This window comes from Ostrea edulis, chromosome 5 (genome assembly GCF_947568905.1).
Source record: "Ostrea edulis chromosome 5, xbOstEdul1.1, whole genome shotgun sequence".
NCBI lineage: Eukaryota > Metazoa > Mollusca > Bivalvia > Ostreida > Ostreidae > Ostrea > Ostrea edulis.
Genome location: NC_079168.1, coordinates 22,450,673 through 22,471,888, shown reverse-complemented (window position 1 = coordinate 22,471,888; position 21,216 = coordinate 22,450,673). Strand labels below are relative to the sequence as shown.

Here is a 21,216-nt window from a genome sequence, read left to right as displayed (position 1 = left end):
ATCGAAATGAGCTCCATAATGCCATTTGCACTTTTGGTATGAAACTTGCACTTCCGAATTTAAAGACTTACAGAAGGTCCCTTTGTTACACGATGTCTCTAATATTTCTTTTAATTAATGAAACAATTCAAGAAGAAAATTGTCAATTTTTAAGGAATTATATGGTATAACAATTATGCAATGATACAATGAATTATGCTACAGATTCTGTAAATCTGATTTAGGTCAACGGTGGGTATGTTAATTCATGTCGCTTGGAATTGATCTCCCAATTATGATAACAGAATAGCAGTCACCGTTTCATTATTAATGATTGACTTCATGTATATTTTAAAATTCAAATCAAGCACCGGAAATCTCAAAATTAAAACGTCTGGGACATGAATCAATAAAAATTCTTCTATCTTTGAATATTTTAGTAACCGTCACTCCATCTATATATAGGAGAACAAGTTGGACGTTAGATAGATTTCGGGTATCTTAGATTCCAGGTTTTTTCAAAGGCATGTATTCAAAAGTGACAATTTTTATTTCCTTCATCTCTATTATATCAGTGAAGTCGGGTCGCCGATTGCTTGGATTTAATTTCAAAAGTACCAATCCTATCGGCCAGAAACAATGCCTAAAATTATGTTTTGTCCATACGGATTGCCTCTCCATCAATTTTAGCAGAAATCGTCTTTTATGTGAGTTAAATTCTCAACAAGAGTCTCACACTACCACTGTGACAGAGAACAGTCCTGAAGCGGAGGATTTTATCTACATCCCTCGACAGTCAATACCACAAGTATATTTTTACTTATTATCAATCATTTCCCATACTAAATGATTTAATGTTCGCACTAAATGTATTGTACAGTAATACATGTATTTGTATTATTAAGTTGTGCCAGAAGTCAAAGAGTCAAAACAAGAATATTAGCACCTTAGACTCGCCCAAACCGCCTTCAACTGCAACAAAATAGCTTATTTTGATGGTAAATATTCCAATAAAAGTGGGGTTTGCAAACCTGGTAACCCCCTCTAAATCCGGAATGGGCTTAACGACAGTCACTTTACGTCTGAAAACTTACTTTACTACTATTTTTCCCATTACATGTATGACTGTTTTCAATTATAGGGTATTATTATACCATATTTCATTATCAAAACGAATGAGGAATTTGAAAACTTCAATCATAAAGAAAAAACTTGTTTAAAACTCCTTAAATTACCTTGGCAAATTGTTGCGGACAAATTAGTTTTCTTGTAGTGCATGCATGCCTGTGAATGCTCACGGTGTAATAACATATCGTATTGCAAGTACATATGGATCGGAAAGAATAAGTATTATACTTTCATTTGCCGTAGTGATGAAGCTATCGAGGAAATATGTCACCAAAATACTCGAAAATTTCCTCCTTAGAGACTTTATACATTGTAAATAATTTAACTGTTTTCCGCCTGCGTGATAAATCCGCGTCCATGTACAAAGATATTACGTAGAGACCCTGGTAGTGTATAATTAATTCTCTTGTACATCTGATATATCCCGTATGTACGACTAAGTATATCTTGCGTATGACATACATATTATATATTATGTCAGACGTGGGACTCACTATGCCATACGTGCAATATACTATTTCGCGCTAGCGACCTCATATCTTATACGACAGTAAATGATAACAGTGATACACTTCCGTAACAAATGTTGAACATGCAATGATTTTTCCTTCTCTTTCTTTAGGACATAATATCGTTGACAGGGGCTTGCAGTACTGTAACATGTCTGCCAGGGCAGATGTGCATCGCTCACTCTGGAGGAAAGAAATCAACATGCATTGTAGCACGTATGTATAAACTCCAAGACGTGGCTAAAGAGTATCTTTGGAATTCTAGGATAAAATGGATGTTCATTTAGTGGTAGTGTTAGATATATGTGACCTTCTTAGTACCTCTGACTAATGGGCTAACCCTTTACCTCAATCAGTGGGTTAAACCTATAGCTTGGTCGGTAGAGAACAGGATTACCGTGCCATAAGTCCTAGATTCGATCCTCAGCATGATTCTGTTACAATATCTTCTATAATAATTGTTTCTCCATTGCAAAATTATGGCCAGGACAATTGCTATTGTTATATGATTGAATAAACCATACTACGTTATGTTTACCTGCACGTGACCTTCAGGTGAACATAAGGAATTATTTTTTCAACATTGGACCAAAAATAGGTCGGGAACTTCCAATTTGACGCGATCGATTATACTTATTTTTGCCGTCAAATGAAATTCCGCGTTTCTCACTGGGTTCGGCTAAGAAACTTACAATTAAAGCAAAGAACAATCTTGAAGGGTTTTTAATCATTTAATCATATAATAAAATAATTATCGCTGGGTTTTTTAGGTCAATACCATGATTTAGCCACCTTCGAACTACAATATTCACCTCGCCCTTCGGGCTCGGTGAATATTGTACTCCTCAGGTGTCTAAATCATCGTATTGACCTCAAAAACAGCAATAATTGTATAATAATATTTCATCAGTCTATGCAAAAAACAAAGTTGAGTCATAACACTGTTACGCACTCCCTGGTCATAAGCAACCTTTGTACATTCCAAATACGAGATGCAACTGTTTCTTTAATTTAAAAAATGATGGCCTGATACTAAAATTTGAAATAAATGTACTAGTTAACCAGACTTTGACTAACTTATTGGAATCTATGCAAGGTCAGGGACACAACTGTCGGATCGTAGTCGAACTTTGCGGTGGCTATTTATTATATCCCTCCACAATAAAACTGTGACCTTAATATAACCAGTAATCTTGAATTATCCAAATCACCTTGATTTTAAGTCAGGACACTTGAATTTATCATAAATCTTTACACAAAATATTATTTTCTATGCTTTCTTGATAAAATAGTTGTGCCCCAATCACATATTTCAATTTTTAACGCCAAAAAAAATAAAAGCTTGGTAAAATGTTCTTGGTTCAGAACTAGAGTTCCCATCACATAAGGAGCATGCTGTTTGAATTCTGTTTCTCGTATTGTTTTGACTTAATTGACAGCCCCGCCGAACTCAACTCCTTATAGATGTCGCTCTATGAAATTCTAATCCAATTTGTTAAATCTATATTTTAACTTATTTCGGTTGAGCATCACTGAAGAGACATTATTTGTCGAAATGCGCATCTGGTGCATCAAAATTGGTACCGTATAAGATTTACATCTAAATAAAACCGATCTTTTTTTTTAATTCTTGCGTATTCGTGGTACTCATTTATTTTTAATGAAGATGTATATGAAGAATTTGATAGATCGGTTCTACTTTTCTGATTTTGGCGTAACTAAGTGTGTATATTCAGGATAATTCTTAATGTATTGCATATCCACTTTTGATGCTTATTTTCTAATTCCCTATTTTTCAATTGAATTTACAAAGTATTATTTTTCAAAAACCTGTTCCCTTCTTTCTCATGGTCATCTGGATGAAGAACACTGTTAAAGACTCTTTTTACCATTGCATGTTTGTCCTCTACTTCTGTTCTAAAATGAAATCTGAAAATGGTTTTGTTCTGAGTGGTTGATCCTTTTTAAAATTCGCATTGACATACACATTGAAAAAAGTGACATGGGGATTTGTTTATTTCAGCTGACATTTTAAGGTAAAACTAACGGATGGAATGGAGTAGGAAAGTAACTTTCACTAAATATACAATATTTTTAATAGGGTAAAATGAGGTAACAGCTCTGGTGCAAGGGCTACCAGAATATATCGAGTTATTTAAATTTATTTGACCAAATATGTTTTAAAAATCGAAGACGGAATGAAGTAGACGGCGTTGAAGGAGGACGGGTAGTAATCCTTCCATTTCCTTGTATCTTTATTCGGTTAACGAATAAACCATCTCTGGACCACGGACTAACAGAAAATATCTAGTTTTTGTGATTTAAAGAAAAGTAAATTAGGAAATTCCGTGCCGGAATGCATAGAGGTTGAAATAAAATCGTCACGAAAATAAACAAGTCGGCATTAAATAGGCACCGATATTTCCTAAGGTGTCCATCGTCTTTCCATTCGGTAAACAGAAAAATCATCTATGGACCAAAGGTTTCGAGTCATAAATAAGTTTTATTTATTTTGTCAATAAGAAAAATCCATATTGGAATGAAACATATATATATATTTGTGTACAACATTTTCAGACATGCAAAGAAACATTTAACAGAACAAGCATCGAAAACTCTTTATGGTGTAATACTTAAGATGCGTATTTCAATTTACCAATTGTTTGTCAATTAGACTTATTTGATAAATTCATCACCGGCAATGGTGACGTCTCCATATAAGTTAAAAATTTTCGAGAGGGACGTTTAACAATCAATCAATAATCAACCCAACTGTCCTTTAATCTTGTGAAATTTGGGGCCATGAGAATTTGGACACTATTGAAATTACGCCTTAAATTAAAATTTATCCTGAATATTAAGTCAAGTAACCCGAATTGTATGGTATATGGAGAAAAGTTGTAGAAATCCATTGTCAATTAATGTTAAAATGAAAAAGATTATGTACTGGACAGAAATTATAACCGTGTCTGATTGCAGTAGTATTAGTGATGACTTTCATTATGTCATGGAATGTACTTTTTTCAAACGACAGAAAATATATTTTAACAAAAGATTTTGCAAAAATCACAACATTATCATTAAGTGTAATGAGTGAATGAATACAAACAAAGTGGTATTTTTAAAACCATTGGTAAAGTTTGTTAAGACTGTTTTAGTACTGTCTGCTCCTCCTGAACTAATGTGCTTACACCTAACTATATGTTTATTTATTTTTCAAAACATACTTGTATATCTGTGACCCTAACCTGCAACCTTTCCTTATATGTATATTTGTTTCTTTGTACCTCGTGTACTAGTGATCTGGTTTTGAGTGACAAAAATTAATTGAATACCAAAATTGCTACTCGGTTACTAAGATGTATGTTTTTCGTTGTAATATTTCTTATGTAAGCTCATTTTTCTGGTTAAAATTCAATTATGTCAATATAAGAGGAACGGTGCATGTATAAACAGTAATTAGTGTCTACACCAGTACGTGATCCTTATCACGTGTTTAAGCAGTCATTAGCAGGACCAATTACTTGGTACTCCGCTGTTCTCACTAATCTTCGTTGTGTGGTTGACTTTATTGATTTGTTAGCACGTTTATTCTGGACTTTAATCACAAAGGCCTATTTAGTTAGGTAGAAAATCAAAACTTTGATGCTATGATAGAAACTTTGGCACGAGAGAGAGAGAGAGAGAGAGAGAGAGAGAGAGAGAGATTCTATGGTACATGAATGGTACTAAAAAGTAAAACAAAAGAATTAAGCATATTTCTGGCACTACATAGTGGTTTGTTAAAGCAATGATATTTTCATATTAAACAGATGTTAAACTAAATTTTATCTTTATTCTATCAAATATACAAAAAGAACGTCTACTTGTATTCTATTTCCGCATAAAAAATACAACTATGAAATGAACAGAAGGTTTTGAAACAGGAAAACATGTAATAATTTAATGAGCTTGACAGAAAGTGACCACGATCTCCATTAAATTGGTATTGTAATCGCAAAAATATTCCAAATATTTATTTTCAGTAAACAATTCAGCATCTAACCACAGCTAAATCTTCTCTACAGAGATACCCTTAGTCACATCTGATCCCCCCCCCCCCATTCCGCATCTATCGCGGCCGGCGATATTGTATGTACCACGAAGCAAAAATATCCCCCGTCTTGGCACATATTGTCATCAGCGACAATATTTGCCGACGGACACCAATGTGTACCGTAAGGGTATGTACATATCGACGCAGACGACAATATGTGCCTGACGACAATTTGTACCGCTACAAGGAGCAAAACAGAAAAAAAACGTATTTTTAATTCCGTACTTTCCAAAGAAATATTAGCCTAGTAAAATTAAGCAGATAAATGAGGTAACATTAAAGAAATTGCAACACAAATCATTTAAAGTAAATCTTATTCTTCATCATGTATATTTTCATGTCTGAAAACTTGAACTACAAAATTTTTGCACAAATCATGATTTTGGGGTAGAAAGTATGATTTCGTTTAAAAAATCACAAAAAATCGGAAATTTATCATCATTGAGTCATAATGAGTGAAATAATACTTCTGAACACTATTATTCATCGATGACAATGTAAATTTTAATGTCTAAAAAGATGGAAATATTATTCCGTATCTAAAGTATAATTTTTGGGCCAAAAATATATTTTTTATGTACAAAAAAAATCACCAAAAACTGGAAACTTTTAATCAATTCAGGAGCAGGTTGTATATATTAAATAGGAACCTTGCTTATAATTGTCAGCATTTTGAGCCATCTGTAAAAGCAACCCTAACTGCAAAAAGTTACAACCATTCTTTCCAAAACATAATTCTTGTAGTATGTGTTTTTATCAGGCAATATAAGTCTTACACTTTATACAAATCATACAATTTAACTCGATCGGATTAAAAAGCATTTTCACTAGCCAGTGGCTTTCGGTCCACTTCACTATGGGAAACATTGAATTGACCAGTACTTTGTTAATATCAATCAATAATTTGTTGAATTAACACAGATTTATATTATATTTACTAAGTAAACGCCATGCACTGAACTCGAACTCAATGGTGTATAATTAGCTTTTAAACGAAAACCTACGTTAAATCCATTATTTTTGTGAGAACATTAAATTCAAAATTACCGCAGAAGAAACAAACTGAATGACTGGCAGAAAGAAAGAAATCTAATTCTGCTAAGTGATCCAGAAACCCATCAACTTTTGCTCGCCAATTACTCGCCATGTCCACCCAAGATCTTGTCTTTACCACTGAAAACCTTACCCAAACACCAGCAGGAAGGTACAGTTAGTTGGCAGGCTTGTGACCACAGATACGAAACACTGGTCATCAATTTGAAGATTTGCGGTACATACCAAGCAGTGTCAATTACTTTCCCGTATGGAATTACAAAACGAAAAGTTAAGAGATGTTTGCAGACATATCTTACGAGCAACAAAGTGGACTATAATAAAATCAACTTCAAGTAAGCTATCCTGAAAGCAGAATTAGAGATCATGTCATGCAAGGTGAAGATAACGAACAGCGATCAATCTCATAACTCCTATAAGCAATACAAAATAGATAGTTGGGTAAACATGGAACCCTCGACACACCAGAGGTGGGATCAGGTGCCTAGGAGGAGTAAGCATCCCCTGTTGACCGGTCACACCCGCCGTGAGCCCTATACCCTTATCAGGTAAATGGAGTTATCCGCAGTCAAAATCAGTGTGCAAAGAACGACTTAACAATCGGTATGAAACACGTCAAACAGCATTTGACCCATGACGTTTTGTCTATTAACAATGATAGCTTTCATTCATATGTCGATTTGATATATCCCTGTGAGCTCGAAATAAAGGACACCACAGAGTCGTCCACTTCTGCTTCATACTTAGATATTTTATTGAAAGTAGACATTAACGGCAAACTGACAACTCAACTGTATGACAAACGGGATGATTTCAGCTTCTCCATCGTCAACTTCCCATATTTGTGTAGCAATATTCCATTATCACCTGCATATGGTGTTTATATATCTCAACTGATTCGATATGCAAGAGCTTGTTCTGGATATAGCCAGTTTTTAAATCGAGGTAAACTACTGACAAACAAGTTGATGGTACAGGGATTTCAACAGTCTCGATTGAAGTCAGCATTTCGCAAATTCTATGGTCGTTATAACGATCTAGTTCGTCAATACAATCTCGGATTGGGTCAAATGCTGTCTGACGTGTTTCATACCGATTGTTAAGCCGTTCTTGGCACACTGATTTTGACTGCGGATAACTCCGTTTACCTGATCAGGATATGGGGCTCACGGCGGGTGTGACAGGTCAACAGGGGATGCTTACTCCTCCTAGGCACCTGATCCCACCTCTGGTGTGTCCAGGGGTCCGTGTTTGCCCAACTATTCATTTTGTATTGCTTGTAGGAGTTATGAGATTGATCACTGTTCGTTATCTTCACCTTGCACCCAATGATAGGTTGTATTGACGAACTAGATCGTTATAACGACCATAGAATTTGCGAAATGCTGACTTCAATCGAGACTGTTGAAATGTCATGTGGCGCTTGCAATTACTGCAGAACATATTGGACAAAAGAGATGGAAGAGTGTGAAGATGGAGTAGCAAGGACTAGAGAGGAGGTGAAAACCTACCATACACAATACCACAAGCCTGCACTTTCAAATAAAGAAATGTCTATATCCAAGCTGCAAGAAAATGTGTGATGAAGAAAACAGAACAGATAAACCTCGAGAGAGATGCCTATAAACTCTGGAAAGGTATCAAAACCATTGACAACGAAAAGACAAGATTAAGTAATTGAAAGAGATAAGGTGGTGGAGACAGGGAGAAAGGCAACAAACAGCTTTAAAAATAGCTATACATCACTATGTCAGATGACAGAAAACAACAGTCTCTGATGAAATGAAGAATCATCAGAATGACCAAGACCATCCTGATTATCTGAACTGAGAGTGATAAGAAGGCGTAATGTCTTTACGAGACAAACAACTCCAGTTCCTGACAAAGTCACCAACGAAATGCTAAAACACCTTGCACCAAAGGAAAGACCATTTTTTGTTATATCGAGCAATAGCTTGAAGGCGGGGCGAGTTCCACAAAGCTGGCGATAAGCGTAGAAGGCTTAACCACAAGGGCGAAGACAAAGTCAGGGCTGATAGTTATCGCGCAATTAATTTCACCAGCTGTAGCTGCAAGCTCTTAGAGCTTATGATTAATTCGCGTTTAGTTTGGCACCTGGAGAAAAACATCATTCCAAAGTAGGCAGACTTCTATCAACACCATTCCTCTGAGCTGAGTACCAAGTGACCTATAATATATAGCCCAGGACAAACAGCATATACTGGTGGTGTGAATAGACATGGAAAACGTGCAAGGCAAATTATACAATGATGTATTCCAGAGGATTCTATAGAATAGGGATTTCACTGGCTGTATATTCCAGTGGATCTCGCATTATCTAAAATTTGGAATGTTCTAGTCCATGTCAACCGAACATACAGTCGGTAGAAGAAAATTTTCACAAGGAGGTATATTCTGTCCTACATATTTCCTCTTTCTCAACGACATCTTCAAAGATAGGTCATGTAAATCCATAGAATCATCTTTGTAGAAGATTTTATCTTATACCACACGACTGCCAACTACTAGCTTATACAGACAATGACACCCATGATGGGCAAATATCGATCGGAAAAAAAATTCACTTGATCAATGGCTCAGATGAACAAATTTATAAATTCGGTGAACTAAAAAAACAAGATAATGATAAAATATTTAAAAGATTTGAGGGATAAGGTGAAGAGTGTCTCTCGACAAATGAAACGATTCGTAAAATCGCATCAAACATTTCACATATTTTGATATCAATCATCTCGATAGAGATGGAATCAAATAATTAAGAAATGTCCCGGCCTGCAGTAAAACAAATGTAATATATACGATCAAAAATTCATACCTGTCATGTTTAGCGCCCTAAATCAAATATATGTTTAATGTAAATACCCATATCCTTAAGGTTTTCAGGAAAACTTAACACTTAAGGGTACTTTCCATCAAAATGTATAAGTCTCTCATCTACTTAAGTGTGATATCTGAAGATTAATATGTTTTAATATTGATATACCAATACATAGCCTAATACATAGAGGCCATTTGTTCTATACGTAAAACTTATACGGTACCAATTTTAATGCACCAGATGCGCATTTCGACAAATAATGTCTCCTCAGTGATGCTCAACCGATATGTTTGAAATCCGAAATAACTATGAAGTTTTAGAGCTAAATATAGCCAAAAACAGCGTGCCAAAAAAGTGGAGCCAAATTCGTCCAAGGATAAGAGCTATGCATGAGGGAGATAATCCTTAATTTTGAAATATATATATATATATATATATATATATATATATACAGGGGGGTGCAACAAGACAAGTGTCCATTGCAACCTCTTTGTGGCCTAATAAATAGACATTTATAAAAGTGAAAATTTAACACTGATCCCATGGCGCGGATTTGTTTTTATTCAGCCACAGCGACCATTTTCTGTTTAATTGACTAATATTTTTAAAAATGTGTTAAGCATTTAAATATTTACACATTCCAATGTATCGTATTAATCGTACTATAATATATTGTCACAAACTCTAATTTATTGTACAGATCATGTGTCATATCAAAGAACAAATTATGATTTCTATACATGTACATGTTTTTCTTTTGGAAGGGTGTTTAGGGGAACCTCCACCGGGACAACTTACCAGTTACGTCACTAATACGTCAGAAAGCTACGTTGGAAGCAGCAGGGGCTACGCGTGCGCAGTAGGAACAGTTCCAGAGAGAGTGAATCAAACCACATGTTTAGCTAACGGTCATTGGGAAACTCCAAGATGTCAAGGTTAATATCTAACTCTTCGTGCAAACAATTGAGAATCAAAGAAAGAATTTTAACAGTGCACAATTTACATAATATTTTGTGCTCAATATACAAGTAGATATGTCATATATATATATATATATATATATAGAGAGAGAGAGAGAGAGAGAGAGAGAGAGAGAGATACAATGTCTAACCCATGAAAAAACAGCCATATACTATATAACTATAGAAATTAGATAATCTTTAGACTACAGTGTATTTGAATTTCAGTGTGCATTGAGGCTAGTGATCCAACTGGGGAAAATTACTCGGGGACGAAGAACATCACAGAAACCGGCAAAATATGTCAGCGGTGGAATTCACAAAGTCCACACCAACACAACTATCCTAACAATCCTGTATGTCACTTTATTGTCAGTCCACACTCACATAACCGACCTAACAATCCTGTAGGTCATTTCATTTTCAGTATTGATCCATAGCACTATCTTCAGATCAATTCTAATAGGAATTCCAGTTAGTCCCCCTTCCCACTTCGATAACGCTTCGGTCTTTAACCTCTCAGAATTGCACCGCACTCCCTCAAGAGCGATAAAGGAAAATGTATTTTTAAACCCTCTCCTGAGATATTGTATGGCATATCAAATGTAGCAATATTGACCTTTTCCACTTGCATTGCATAATTTTTCATTTATATTGTATAAATTTTCATTTATATTGTATAATTTTTCATTTGCATTCTATATTTTCTTCTCTGAACAAAATGATGCAATAAGTGGTTGGATGTCTGGGGGCTGTCTTGAGACCCCTAAGTGAGACAAGAACAGAGCCTTGGAGGACAGAGGTGAAGTCCCCTGAAACTACTGAGCTCTGACAAAATAAAATATATATGCTGTACATGCTGTTTGGACATTTTCATAAAGAAATATATCATATTTGTGGGGGTGGAGAGCGGTGCGCCTGGCGCTGGATTCGCCATTGCCAGCTACGTGTCCTACACGGAACAGGTAGCTCAGTGATATATCATTTGACTTCCAACCCTGAGGTCGTGAGTTCGAGCTTCGTCTGTGCTATGGCTGTATCAAACATAAGTAGTGGTTATTACTTCGCTAAACGCGCGGTAAGTGAGAATCACGGGCAAGTTTCGGATATAGCCTTAAAAGCAGAGATCCCGTGTTGCTGTAGGTGTTGGCACATTAAAGACCCCCGCCCCCTCTTGATATGGCACTGTGCGCTAAGGATGGGTCTAAATGGTACTTCACCTACAGCTGGTGACGTCTCAGTATAAGTGAAAAATTGTATGTTGACGTTGACTAATGAAATCCTTCGTAATAAATCAAAATAGACAATCCCCCGGACATTTCAAATGAAAAAATTTACAATGGAAATGAAAACTAAATCATAAAAATGGGGAAAAAAATACTATACAAATGAAAAACTATAAATAGAAAATGTACTATACAAATGAAAAATTACACAATGCAAATGGAAAATTATACAATACAAATGGAAAATATAGATTAATTGCATATTCTTTAACGTTCCTCTCGAGAATGTTTCTCTCATATCTAAAACTATCTTCAAATTCGATATATATATATATATATATATATATATATGTATGTATATATGTTTATATGTATGTATGTATGTATATATATATATATATATATATATATATATATATATATATCGATCGGTTATTTCGGGTACCTGTTGCAGCCTTAATATATGTATATAGAAGTCAGCATTTCGCAAAGTCTATGGTCGTTATAACGATCTAGTTCGTCAATACAACCTCGCATTGGGTTAAATGCTGTCTGACGTGTTTCATACCGATTGTTAAGCCGTTCTTGGCACACTGATTTGACTGCGGATAACTCCGTTTACCTGATCAGGATATGGGGTTCACGGCGGGTGTGACCGGTCAACAGGGGATGCTTACTCCTCCTAGGCACCTGATCCCACCTCTGGTGTGTCCAGGGGTCCGTGTTTGTCCAACTATTTATTTTGTATTGCTTGTAGGAGTTATGAGATTGATCACTGTTCGTTATCTTCACCTTGCATATATATATATATATATATATATATAAATATTGAAAAATATATTACCTTGAAAAATAATACTGAATCTTTTTCCTTAGACTTCTCTCCCATTCACCTATTCGATTGTTGATTTTAATGCTAGATTAGTGTCCTTTGATTGACTTTGTTTGTTGTTTAATCGTGTTCTTCTGGCAATCATTATTTTTCGCTGTTCACCATATCCGAATCATCAATGGTACGGACTACCTAATATTATTTTGAACTTAATCACTCCATATCATTATCTTCCCACCATTTTATTCCATAATCACATTGTTTTTAAGTTTTCCCTCTAAATTTATCTGATTTCTGTAATTTTTCAAGAATAATTTTATTTTCATTCCGACCCGACCATGGTACAAACTCTCTAAACCATAGTCAGTAAACACGCTTTACAATGAAACCACCACCAATTTTATCACTCAGTACAATAGTGTATCACTCTTGTCACCAATGTAGTTTATCGATACTTGTCGTTTTTGCGTGTTATTTGTTTATGTAATATATGTCTCTTGATAAAGACGCGGGTTGCGTCGAAAATTTGAGTTTTAAATAACCAACAGTGTCGTGGCCTTTTCAGTGCTTTTATAAATTTCTTTACTGGCCTTGTATCTTCTCAGATCCGACACTTTAAGAAAGTAGGGTGTTGTTGGGTTTTTGTGCTTTTACACACACACACACACACACACACACACACACACACACATATATATATATATATATATATATATATATATATATATATTAAAGCTGCAACAGGTACCCGAAATATTCGAAAACTGCGGGTCGTGTTGTTCGACTCGGGTTCGGTTCCATTTTTCCGTATTTCGGTTCGGGTTTAGTTTTTAAAATAGAATCATTATTAGAAATCCGTTTAAACGAAATGTCGTCAAAATCCTCAAAGATGGCGGTATTTTGATTAATTATTAAATGATGGTATTGTGGACAGAACTGTAAATAATGACAGTATATGTAAGATATGACAGACGCATTGAAATACGCCACAGAATCAACATTGTCAATGACAAAACATTGAAAGCATGGATGGAAACGAGTAGAAGTGACAATGCTGTTTCTAGTACCATGGATGTCGAGTCTAAACCTCAGTCCACGTCCCCGAGTAATTATTGTGACAAAATACAATAAAGGTTTTTGATTATAATTGTATATTAGATTTTGAAATAGTTATATAGACCCGAACCGAAATACCCGAACCCGAAGTAAGAAATTTATATAATTATATATAATCATATCTGGATGGAATCTAACGCCTGGTTCACCATGTTCTAAACGTCCTGGTTTCACGTTCCCACACCCGCCACTTTCCATCTATCAATCACGTCCACCAATCATCAACATCAACCAATCAAGCACGATCTACCATACATCAACATCAACCAATCAAGCACGATCTACCATACATCAATCCACCACGTTCCAGCAATTCAACTAAAGCTTACTAAATCGGTCACTGAGCTGTGTCATAACTACGCATAGAAAACATTCTTCAAACATACTTGGTCTTGTCTCACAAATCCGCTATAAAACACAAAGGCATGCATCTCAAGAACACTCAACATGGGAAGTCTAAAAAAACAGGTATGTATAGGAATACATAGCCACATCCAAGTACACTCAGCATGGTATCTGGATATCCCAAGATCGTCCAGCAGAGACATAATTCTAAAATATCGGCATTCAGATTTAATCTACATACTGTAATACCTACCAGCCATCACCCGAACAAGTACCACGCCTAACGTACCAAAGAAGTTTAACCCGTATCCACAGTTAATTACACTAACACCAACTACGATTCAACTCTTAACCAATGCAGCGTAAATCAATAAGTAATTAATCAACTTAAAATACAAGCATAACGACAATTCGTTCAAATTAAAAATAACTGATCAATCAAAAGATCAAATAATGAAAACTTTGGCACAGAATTTTTCTGAGTCATGTGATCTGTTTTGCCCATTCATATTATTGAAATACAATGCACTATTGAAATCAAAACTAATATTTTAAAAGAATAATTTCTGGCCTGGATTTCTTGATAGAGAAACTTCAGTCGAAATTTGGAATTAAGCATGTGATTTTAATCAAAATTTCACGGCTCAAATAAAAAAAAACAACTCAAATTTGAATTTGAGATTTTTTCGAGAAATCACGTCTACTTTATTATTCTTTTCACAGGCTGCTCGGGATGTTCTAAAATTGGATTAGAACCATTTGTTTCATTATATTTTTTCTACTCTTTTAGGAAAATTACTGCCGCAATCCGGATTCTGAACCAACACCTTGGTGCTACACAATCGACCCTAACGTTAGATGGGAGAATTGTAGCATACCCACTTGCTAACCACACCATCGTGACAAATGAAGAATCAGCACTCACGTGATTAAAGAAATAGCTGAACTCTACTTATGTTACTGTTTATCATGTAAATCTTCATTTTCACTTTATCTTAACAATTCCCTATGCGGTCTCTGCATGCTTGTACTATAAGGGAAACGAACTCCATAAAATTGAGTTGACCAAAGGAAGTATTTCCTCCAATTATTTGTTAAGTGATAATATATACTCAGTTTATGTGTCTTCTGTTGTAAGAATGAAAGACAAGTAGTTCCCATAAACCAAGTAAGTTTTTTTTTTCTAACATAATTCCTGGAATCAGTCAAAGTTTGATGAAGAGAAGAGAATGAATGCCCTGTTGCTGGTTAAATACCAATCGAAAAGACACGTGGTCAGTTGCTCAAGAAATGCCGGTGAAAACATGCAGGGTTCAGCAAAAGGTCTGTAGCTGTGAGGGAAGGTGGATGGCCCCATATGAGAGGTAGATTTTTGAGAACGGCAGATAGGGTTCTTGATTGTGCACAGTGTCTAAATCCCCATGTTTGGTACTGTGATAGTGGGGGGGGGGGGGGGGGGGGTGGGTGGGGGGTGGGGGGGGGGGTGCGGATTAACCCAAATGAGTACTATCACCAACCTATTAGCATATAATGATGAAATCAACATTTACTCACTAAGTCAATCCATTTTCACGCGTTTCAAGTTTAACGTTACGGATTTAAAGTCCCATGAGGATCCGGGTTAGAATAGGTCCTCAGTACCCTTAAACGACGAAATGGGACGGTCCTTTGGATAAGACCGAAAAAACAGAGTCCCTGAGGCACGATAAAGATCCCTCCCTGCTTAAAGGTCATAAGTTCCGAGCATAGGTTTAATTTTGCAGCCCTTCACGGGCATTGGTAGCGTCTCCATATGAGTGAACAATTCTCGAGAGAGATGTTAAACACTATAAAACCAACCACCGTGTTTATAGCGATACAAGCTTAAAAGTCAGGTAAAATATTGATACATAAAAGAACAAATGGAATAACATATTTGTGATGGATTAGTTATAATCTCATTAAATCAGAGTCCATCTAAAGCAATAAGCCTTTCATACACGTCGAATCAGCGATAAATGTCGATTGCATGAATTATTAACTTCCTGACAATTATTTCTAATCCCCAATGTGCAAACTTTGTGTTTCACATTTAAAATAATGTAGCCCTTTTGAAAGTTAATGTTCATTGAATTTATGTCGCATGTTTCAATAATTAATGTAGCAAGACTATCGAATTTGATAATTCAGTTTTAAAAGATAGGTTGATGTGAAATTGGACAAGGCTGGCCAAATATCAAGTATTTTGGGTTTTCAAAATGAACAAGAATTACTTCAAAAGTGAATATACAATGTACGTATGTGCCTGGTAAATCAAATGTACTCATCTAGTTCACTGCAATAATGTGATACATGTGATCTATTGAGGGTGATGTGTATAGTAAACTGTTTTACTATTTATTCAGAAAATAAGCTATCTCTCTGATATAAAGAGCCCTATCTTATTCTCGTTAACATATGCGATCCTTCTCATCAAGACATAGGGCTTATGGCGGCTGTAACCGGTCGACAGGAGACTCCTCCCGGGCACGTGACCCCATCTCTTATACGGTGGGATCCAAGGGTCCATATTTGCCCAACTCTCTGTTTTGTATTCCTTGTACGAGTTATGAGATTGATCACTGTTTCGTGATATTCACCTTTAATTAGCATGATTGATATTTTTTGGCGATTGACAAAAAATAAATACATGTAAATGTAGAAGAAACAAGACGGTAATTTATTCAAGATTGTATGTAGAATATAATAACAACTTCCCATACTCGGATGGCATAATCATCTCACTGTCACTTGTTTGTTTATTGCATACATCAGATATATGCCACTTTCTTTAACACATTTACAATAATATAATGTCCCAGGAAGTTTTTTTTTTCTTCTGAAGAAATCTTAGTATCGACATTGTCGCCGCGATGACAAGAGAAAACTGAACACAAAGTTTCCAGTGAAAACGAGAAGTGGATAACAAGCTACGTGACCAACATGCCGGTTTTCGTAAAAATAGATCTTGTACGAATCAGAGAGCAACACTACGTATCATTATTGAAAAATGCGCTGAATGGAATCCCTCCCTATACGTAAGTTTTATAGACTACGAGAAATACTTTTACAATGTTAACAGGGAGACGATATGGAAGCTTCTGCAACATTATGGTAAACTTGCAAATACATTTGTATTACCCATAATTCCTATGAATACTTGGCATGCACAGTCATACACGGAGGATAACTCACGGAGGCATTTGAAGTTAAAATTGGAGTTTGTCAAGAATATCTATTGTCACCCTTCCTGTTCTAGACTGGATAATGAAATCATCCACAGACAACAGTATCGGCGGAATACAATGGACACCATGTGTACAGTTAGACGACCTAGATTGTGCAGATGATCTGGCAATCCTTTCACATACTCAGATCCAAATGCAGTAGAAAATTATGGAGAGCCAAAGAGTTCAATATTCCATCTTTGTAATTATGTATTTGTTGTTACTAAATGCGCCATTGGTTCAATGTAAAATAGAAAAATGTTAATCGTTATCTTGACATTTGTAGTACATAATGGTATATTCGTTATTTGAATGGCGTAAGATGTAAAGGAATGTAATGTCTGTGTAGATGCGTAACAAGTGAATGCATTTAAGAAATGAAACTTATAATTCTTTGTTTGATGCATGTATCAAACGAAACATTGGACGGAAAACTTCATCAATGCGCGTAGCGCATTGATGAAAAAGTTTTCCGTCCAATGTTTCGTTTGATACATGCATCAAACAAAGAATTATAAGTTTTATTTTTTATCATTTAATTATGTTTTTAAGATAGAAAAACAAATAGTTTCTCATCAAAAGGCTTGAATTAACGTTTCTGAAATGGCGTGTAGGAATACATATAGACAAGAATGAAAACAAAAACAAAACGGCATGGCTGTGCGTTCAGGTCAGGAACATTTACTGTGCAGATTTAAATGGATTATACGCCAAATTAAAGGTGCAATGGTTAAAAGCTGAATTAAATATAAAGGAAGATAACAAGTGGTGACTGGATTTATGCTGCATCGTGTTGGAGGAGACGTTGAACACTGGTTGTGTCGTTGGAACGGTGGAATGCAATTCGACTCCATTTCAATATCGAGGAAAACGTTCAAAACGCATTCGTTGACTGAGCCCCATATAACGCATTTCAATTTCATTGATATTTACCAGATCAGAAGTCGCCACTTGCTCCGTCATGTTATCGATCTCGTATAGCAGACGATTCATACCGGGAACTCGTGTAATCTGTCTACTTCTACCAGTAAGTGGTCTACGTCATCAAATTGACTATTCTGCCACGTCATCGCCTATGTATGTTGTTTCTTTAAATTAATTTGTATTTTATTCATATCTTTAGTTGTGCTAATTTTTGATAGCAATGAAAAACAAAAATCAAACAAATGCATTTCGTTATATATAATGCTTGTGTGGAAAATACCGTTCTATAAATAGCGCTAAAATTAGAACGGGGAAGACGCATTCCAGAGAAAAGTAGTTCTGCGTGCTTAGTGCAGATAAACTCCGAACGAAATTTGACAGAGAAATCAAACGAATTTTTCAACCAATCAGCATCGTTTATAAGTCATCACTTTAAAAGTTATTAAATGATTATTTATTCAATGTAAATTTGAAATTGATCTTCGTCATCCGTATTTGAGCATTTGCACATTGCAGTTGCGAGTTACAGTAATTTTTTTGGTAATCCGTCCGATGATAGTTCGACATTCGAATTTGCTCATTCGTTTACTGCATTTCAACATTTGTTCGTTGTTTTACCATTATGACGACAGAGGGCGCGCGCTACATCGAATCTTTTGGGAAACAGACTATAGAATCATATTGGAGGACCAGTTTATGTGACATTCCCTCGAAGCTATTATTTTCCCGACCTTTCGAAGTCCGAGGTAAATTATTTTATTTTGTGCAAGGAAGATATTTTGATAAGCAAATTCATACCATATTTTTACTATGAGTTTCATTCCTTCTGTTTATCATAAGTAGAGTTTCTTCTCCGACGATGTACTGATTAATAGAAAAATTCGATTATCTAATCGAAATGGCTCCCGATTATAGATAATCTATTAAAATTTTTGATAATCGATTAATCAAAATATAACTTAAAGTAATTTATATTCATGCTCTCTTGGTTTATTTTCTGTGAATGTAACTAATTCATAAGTATTAAGAAGTAGGTACAGTTTCTACAGTCATCTGGCCCAAAATATTGATTATTTCACTTGGAGCTCAAATCCTGACATTCAATTAAGGAATAGTTTAGTAAACCCAAAGTTCACTCAGTTTGATCAGCAAAATGATTTGTGTCATATGACGAGAGCTTGAAGTTGGCATAAAATTGCAAAAATACTATTTTCAATGAAAATATCCACAAATTCAGATGGTTTTCCTTTTAGAAAACATACAGCGCATGCGTCGAGCAAATTCATATTGAAGCATGTTTTTCATCTCAAAATAATACATAATATATATCATTTTCATTTTGCTCGACAAATGCGCACATCTTTTCCTGAGCAATAATTTGTATGACATTTGACAGTTTTCAGGCTTATTTTGAGAAAAAGGCGGGAAATGTCTTATTCATGATGTCATAATGCTATCCATTTAGGACTATCATTCTGATTTTGTAGACATGGTATACCTGGCATTTATTTTATTTTCTTAAAACGCTGATTAAGGTTAATTCCAGACACATTTTATAGAGAGAAATTTTTTGGGCCTTTTTATGTATACAACCGTACCTTGTTCTTTGATAAATGAATCCAATGATAAAAAATACATCAAAAATGCATTTCAGAAATCACCCCAAATTTTTTTACCAATTCATTCTTCATTCAATAATAAACAAATTTAATACTTGAAATTAATCGATTATTAATCAATTATAGTGCGTCCGATTATACTGATAATCAATCATGAAAAAATATTCCGATGGTTCATCACTACGATTGTTTAAAAGGTTGGACACAATTCCCCAACAGGGCAATTGTTACACTAAAATGGAATTGTTACTCTTTTTTAGTGTAATTAACTGTATCATGGGATTTTCAGTTGTTTCCCCTCTATTCTCGTGTTTGCTTTGAGTAAAAAAATAAGTGCAAGAGTACTTTTACATCCTCTAAATATTTAGAGTCTAGGAAGCGTATATTTACATATATGTACAAGGACTCTATATGTGGCCAACAAGGTTTATAAATAACCTCTAACAGCTAGACTATGAAATAAAAAGATGTTTCTTTCTCTGCTTTAAACAGACAAAAGGAGTGGTTTACAATAAAGAGGCTTGACAGAGGACAACTGGAACAGTTTTTTTGACACGAGAAAAGTATCTCAAATTAAACTATATCAAAATACCCCCGGTAATGTTGATTAATGATACATTTTTAACAAAAATAGGAGTTTTGAAATTGGGGTGTCTGAAATTGAGTTAGCTATCTTGTGGAGAGAAAAAGAAGGGGGTGATCAGATACGAAACAAGTGCTTGTGGAAATAATGTAAAATTCAAATCTAGGCCATGGCTCAGACTACTGGTCTAGTAAAAATTATGGAAAAATAGCCCGACTGGTCTATTACATAAAAACTTTAAATATGTTACATTCAAGGTTGGCTGTCATTTAATGAAAACAGCTGGTAAATGATAACTGATTCACTTTGTTTACAAATATAAAACCCATAGGCGTCGGAACCGGGGGGGGGGGGGGGGGGCTAGGGAGGGGCTTAGCCCCCCCCCCCCTTTTTTTTTTTGCAAAGATAGACATAATAGACATAATACACCACCCCCCACCCCCCAACGAAGTAGAAACTTTTTGTTGATTTAGCCCCCCCCCCCCCTTTCCGACGCCTATTAAACCAGAATAGTTTTTGCGTGTTTTAGAATTCTTACCCAATGTACATATTAACTATTTAACATTGTGAATTACGTATTGCAGTGACAGCAATGCAAAAATGGTAGGGAAGGGGCGCGAAAACGAAAATCAATCCCAATCAAAGCAAATATGTACAAGAGTTTTTGGTCTCGCACAAATAAATGTAACATCCCTGGTGGTATATGGTTACTAAATGGCATACACTGTTTGTTTAAAGTAAACTCATGGATCATGGAAAAAAT

At 35.3% G+C, this 21,216-nt stretch overlaps 1 protein-coding gene across 1 annotated transcript; it reads left to right on the top strand.

Moving 5' to 3' along the window:
- The first annotated feature begins 505 nt into the window (after positions 1-505).
- LOC130054916 (uncharacterized) lies at positions 506-14,971 on the top strand. Its single transcript, XM_056166018.1, has 6 exons — positions 506-787; positions 1,730-1,863; positions 6,765-6,916; positions 10,369-10,539; positions 10,792-10,919; positions 14,873-14,971. The coding sequence occupies exons 1-6, from the start codon at positions 506-508 to the stop codon at positions 14,969-14,971; spliced, it is 966 nt and encodes a 321-aa protein (XP_056021993.1).
- Positions 14,972-21,216: the final 6,245 nt, after the last annotated feature.

Bases quoted from the DNA above. Each gene is read 5' to 3' on its own strand.
- LOC130054916 (XM_056166018.1), top strand. From the start codon at position 506: ATGTATTCAAAAGTGACAATTTTTATTTCCTTCATCTCTATTATATCA. The intron at 10,540-10,791 runs GTTAATATCTAA...TTTGAATTTCAG, and splicing joins GGAAACTCCAAGATGTCAAG to TGTGCATTGAGGCTAGTGAT. The intron at 10,920-14,872 runs GTATGTCACTTT...CTACTCTTTTAG, and splicing joins ACAACTATCCTAACAATCCT to GAAAATTACTGCCGCAATCC.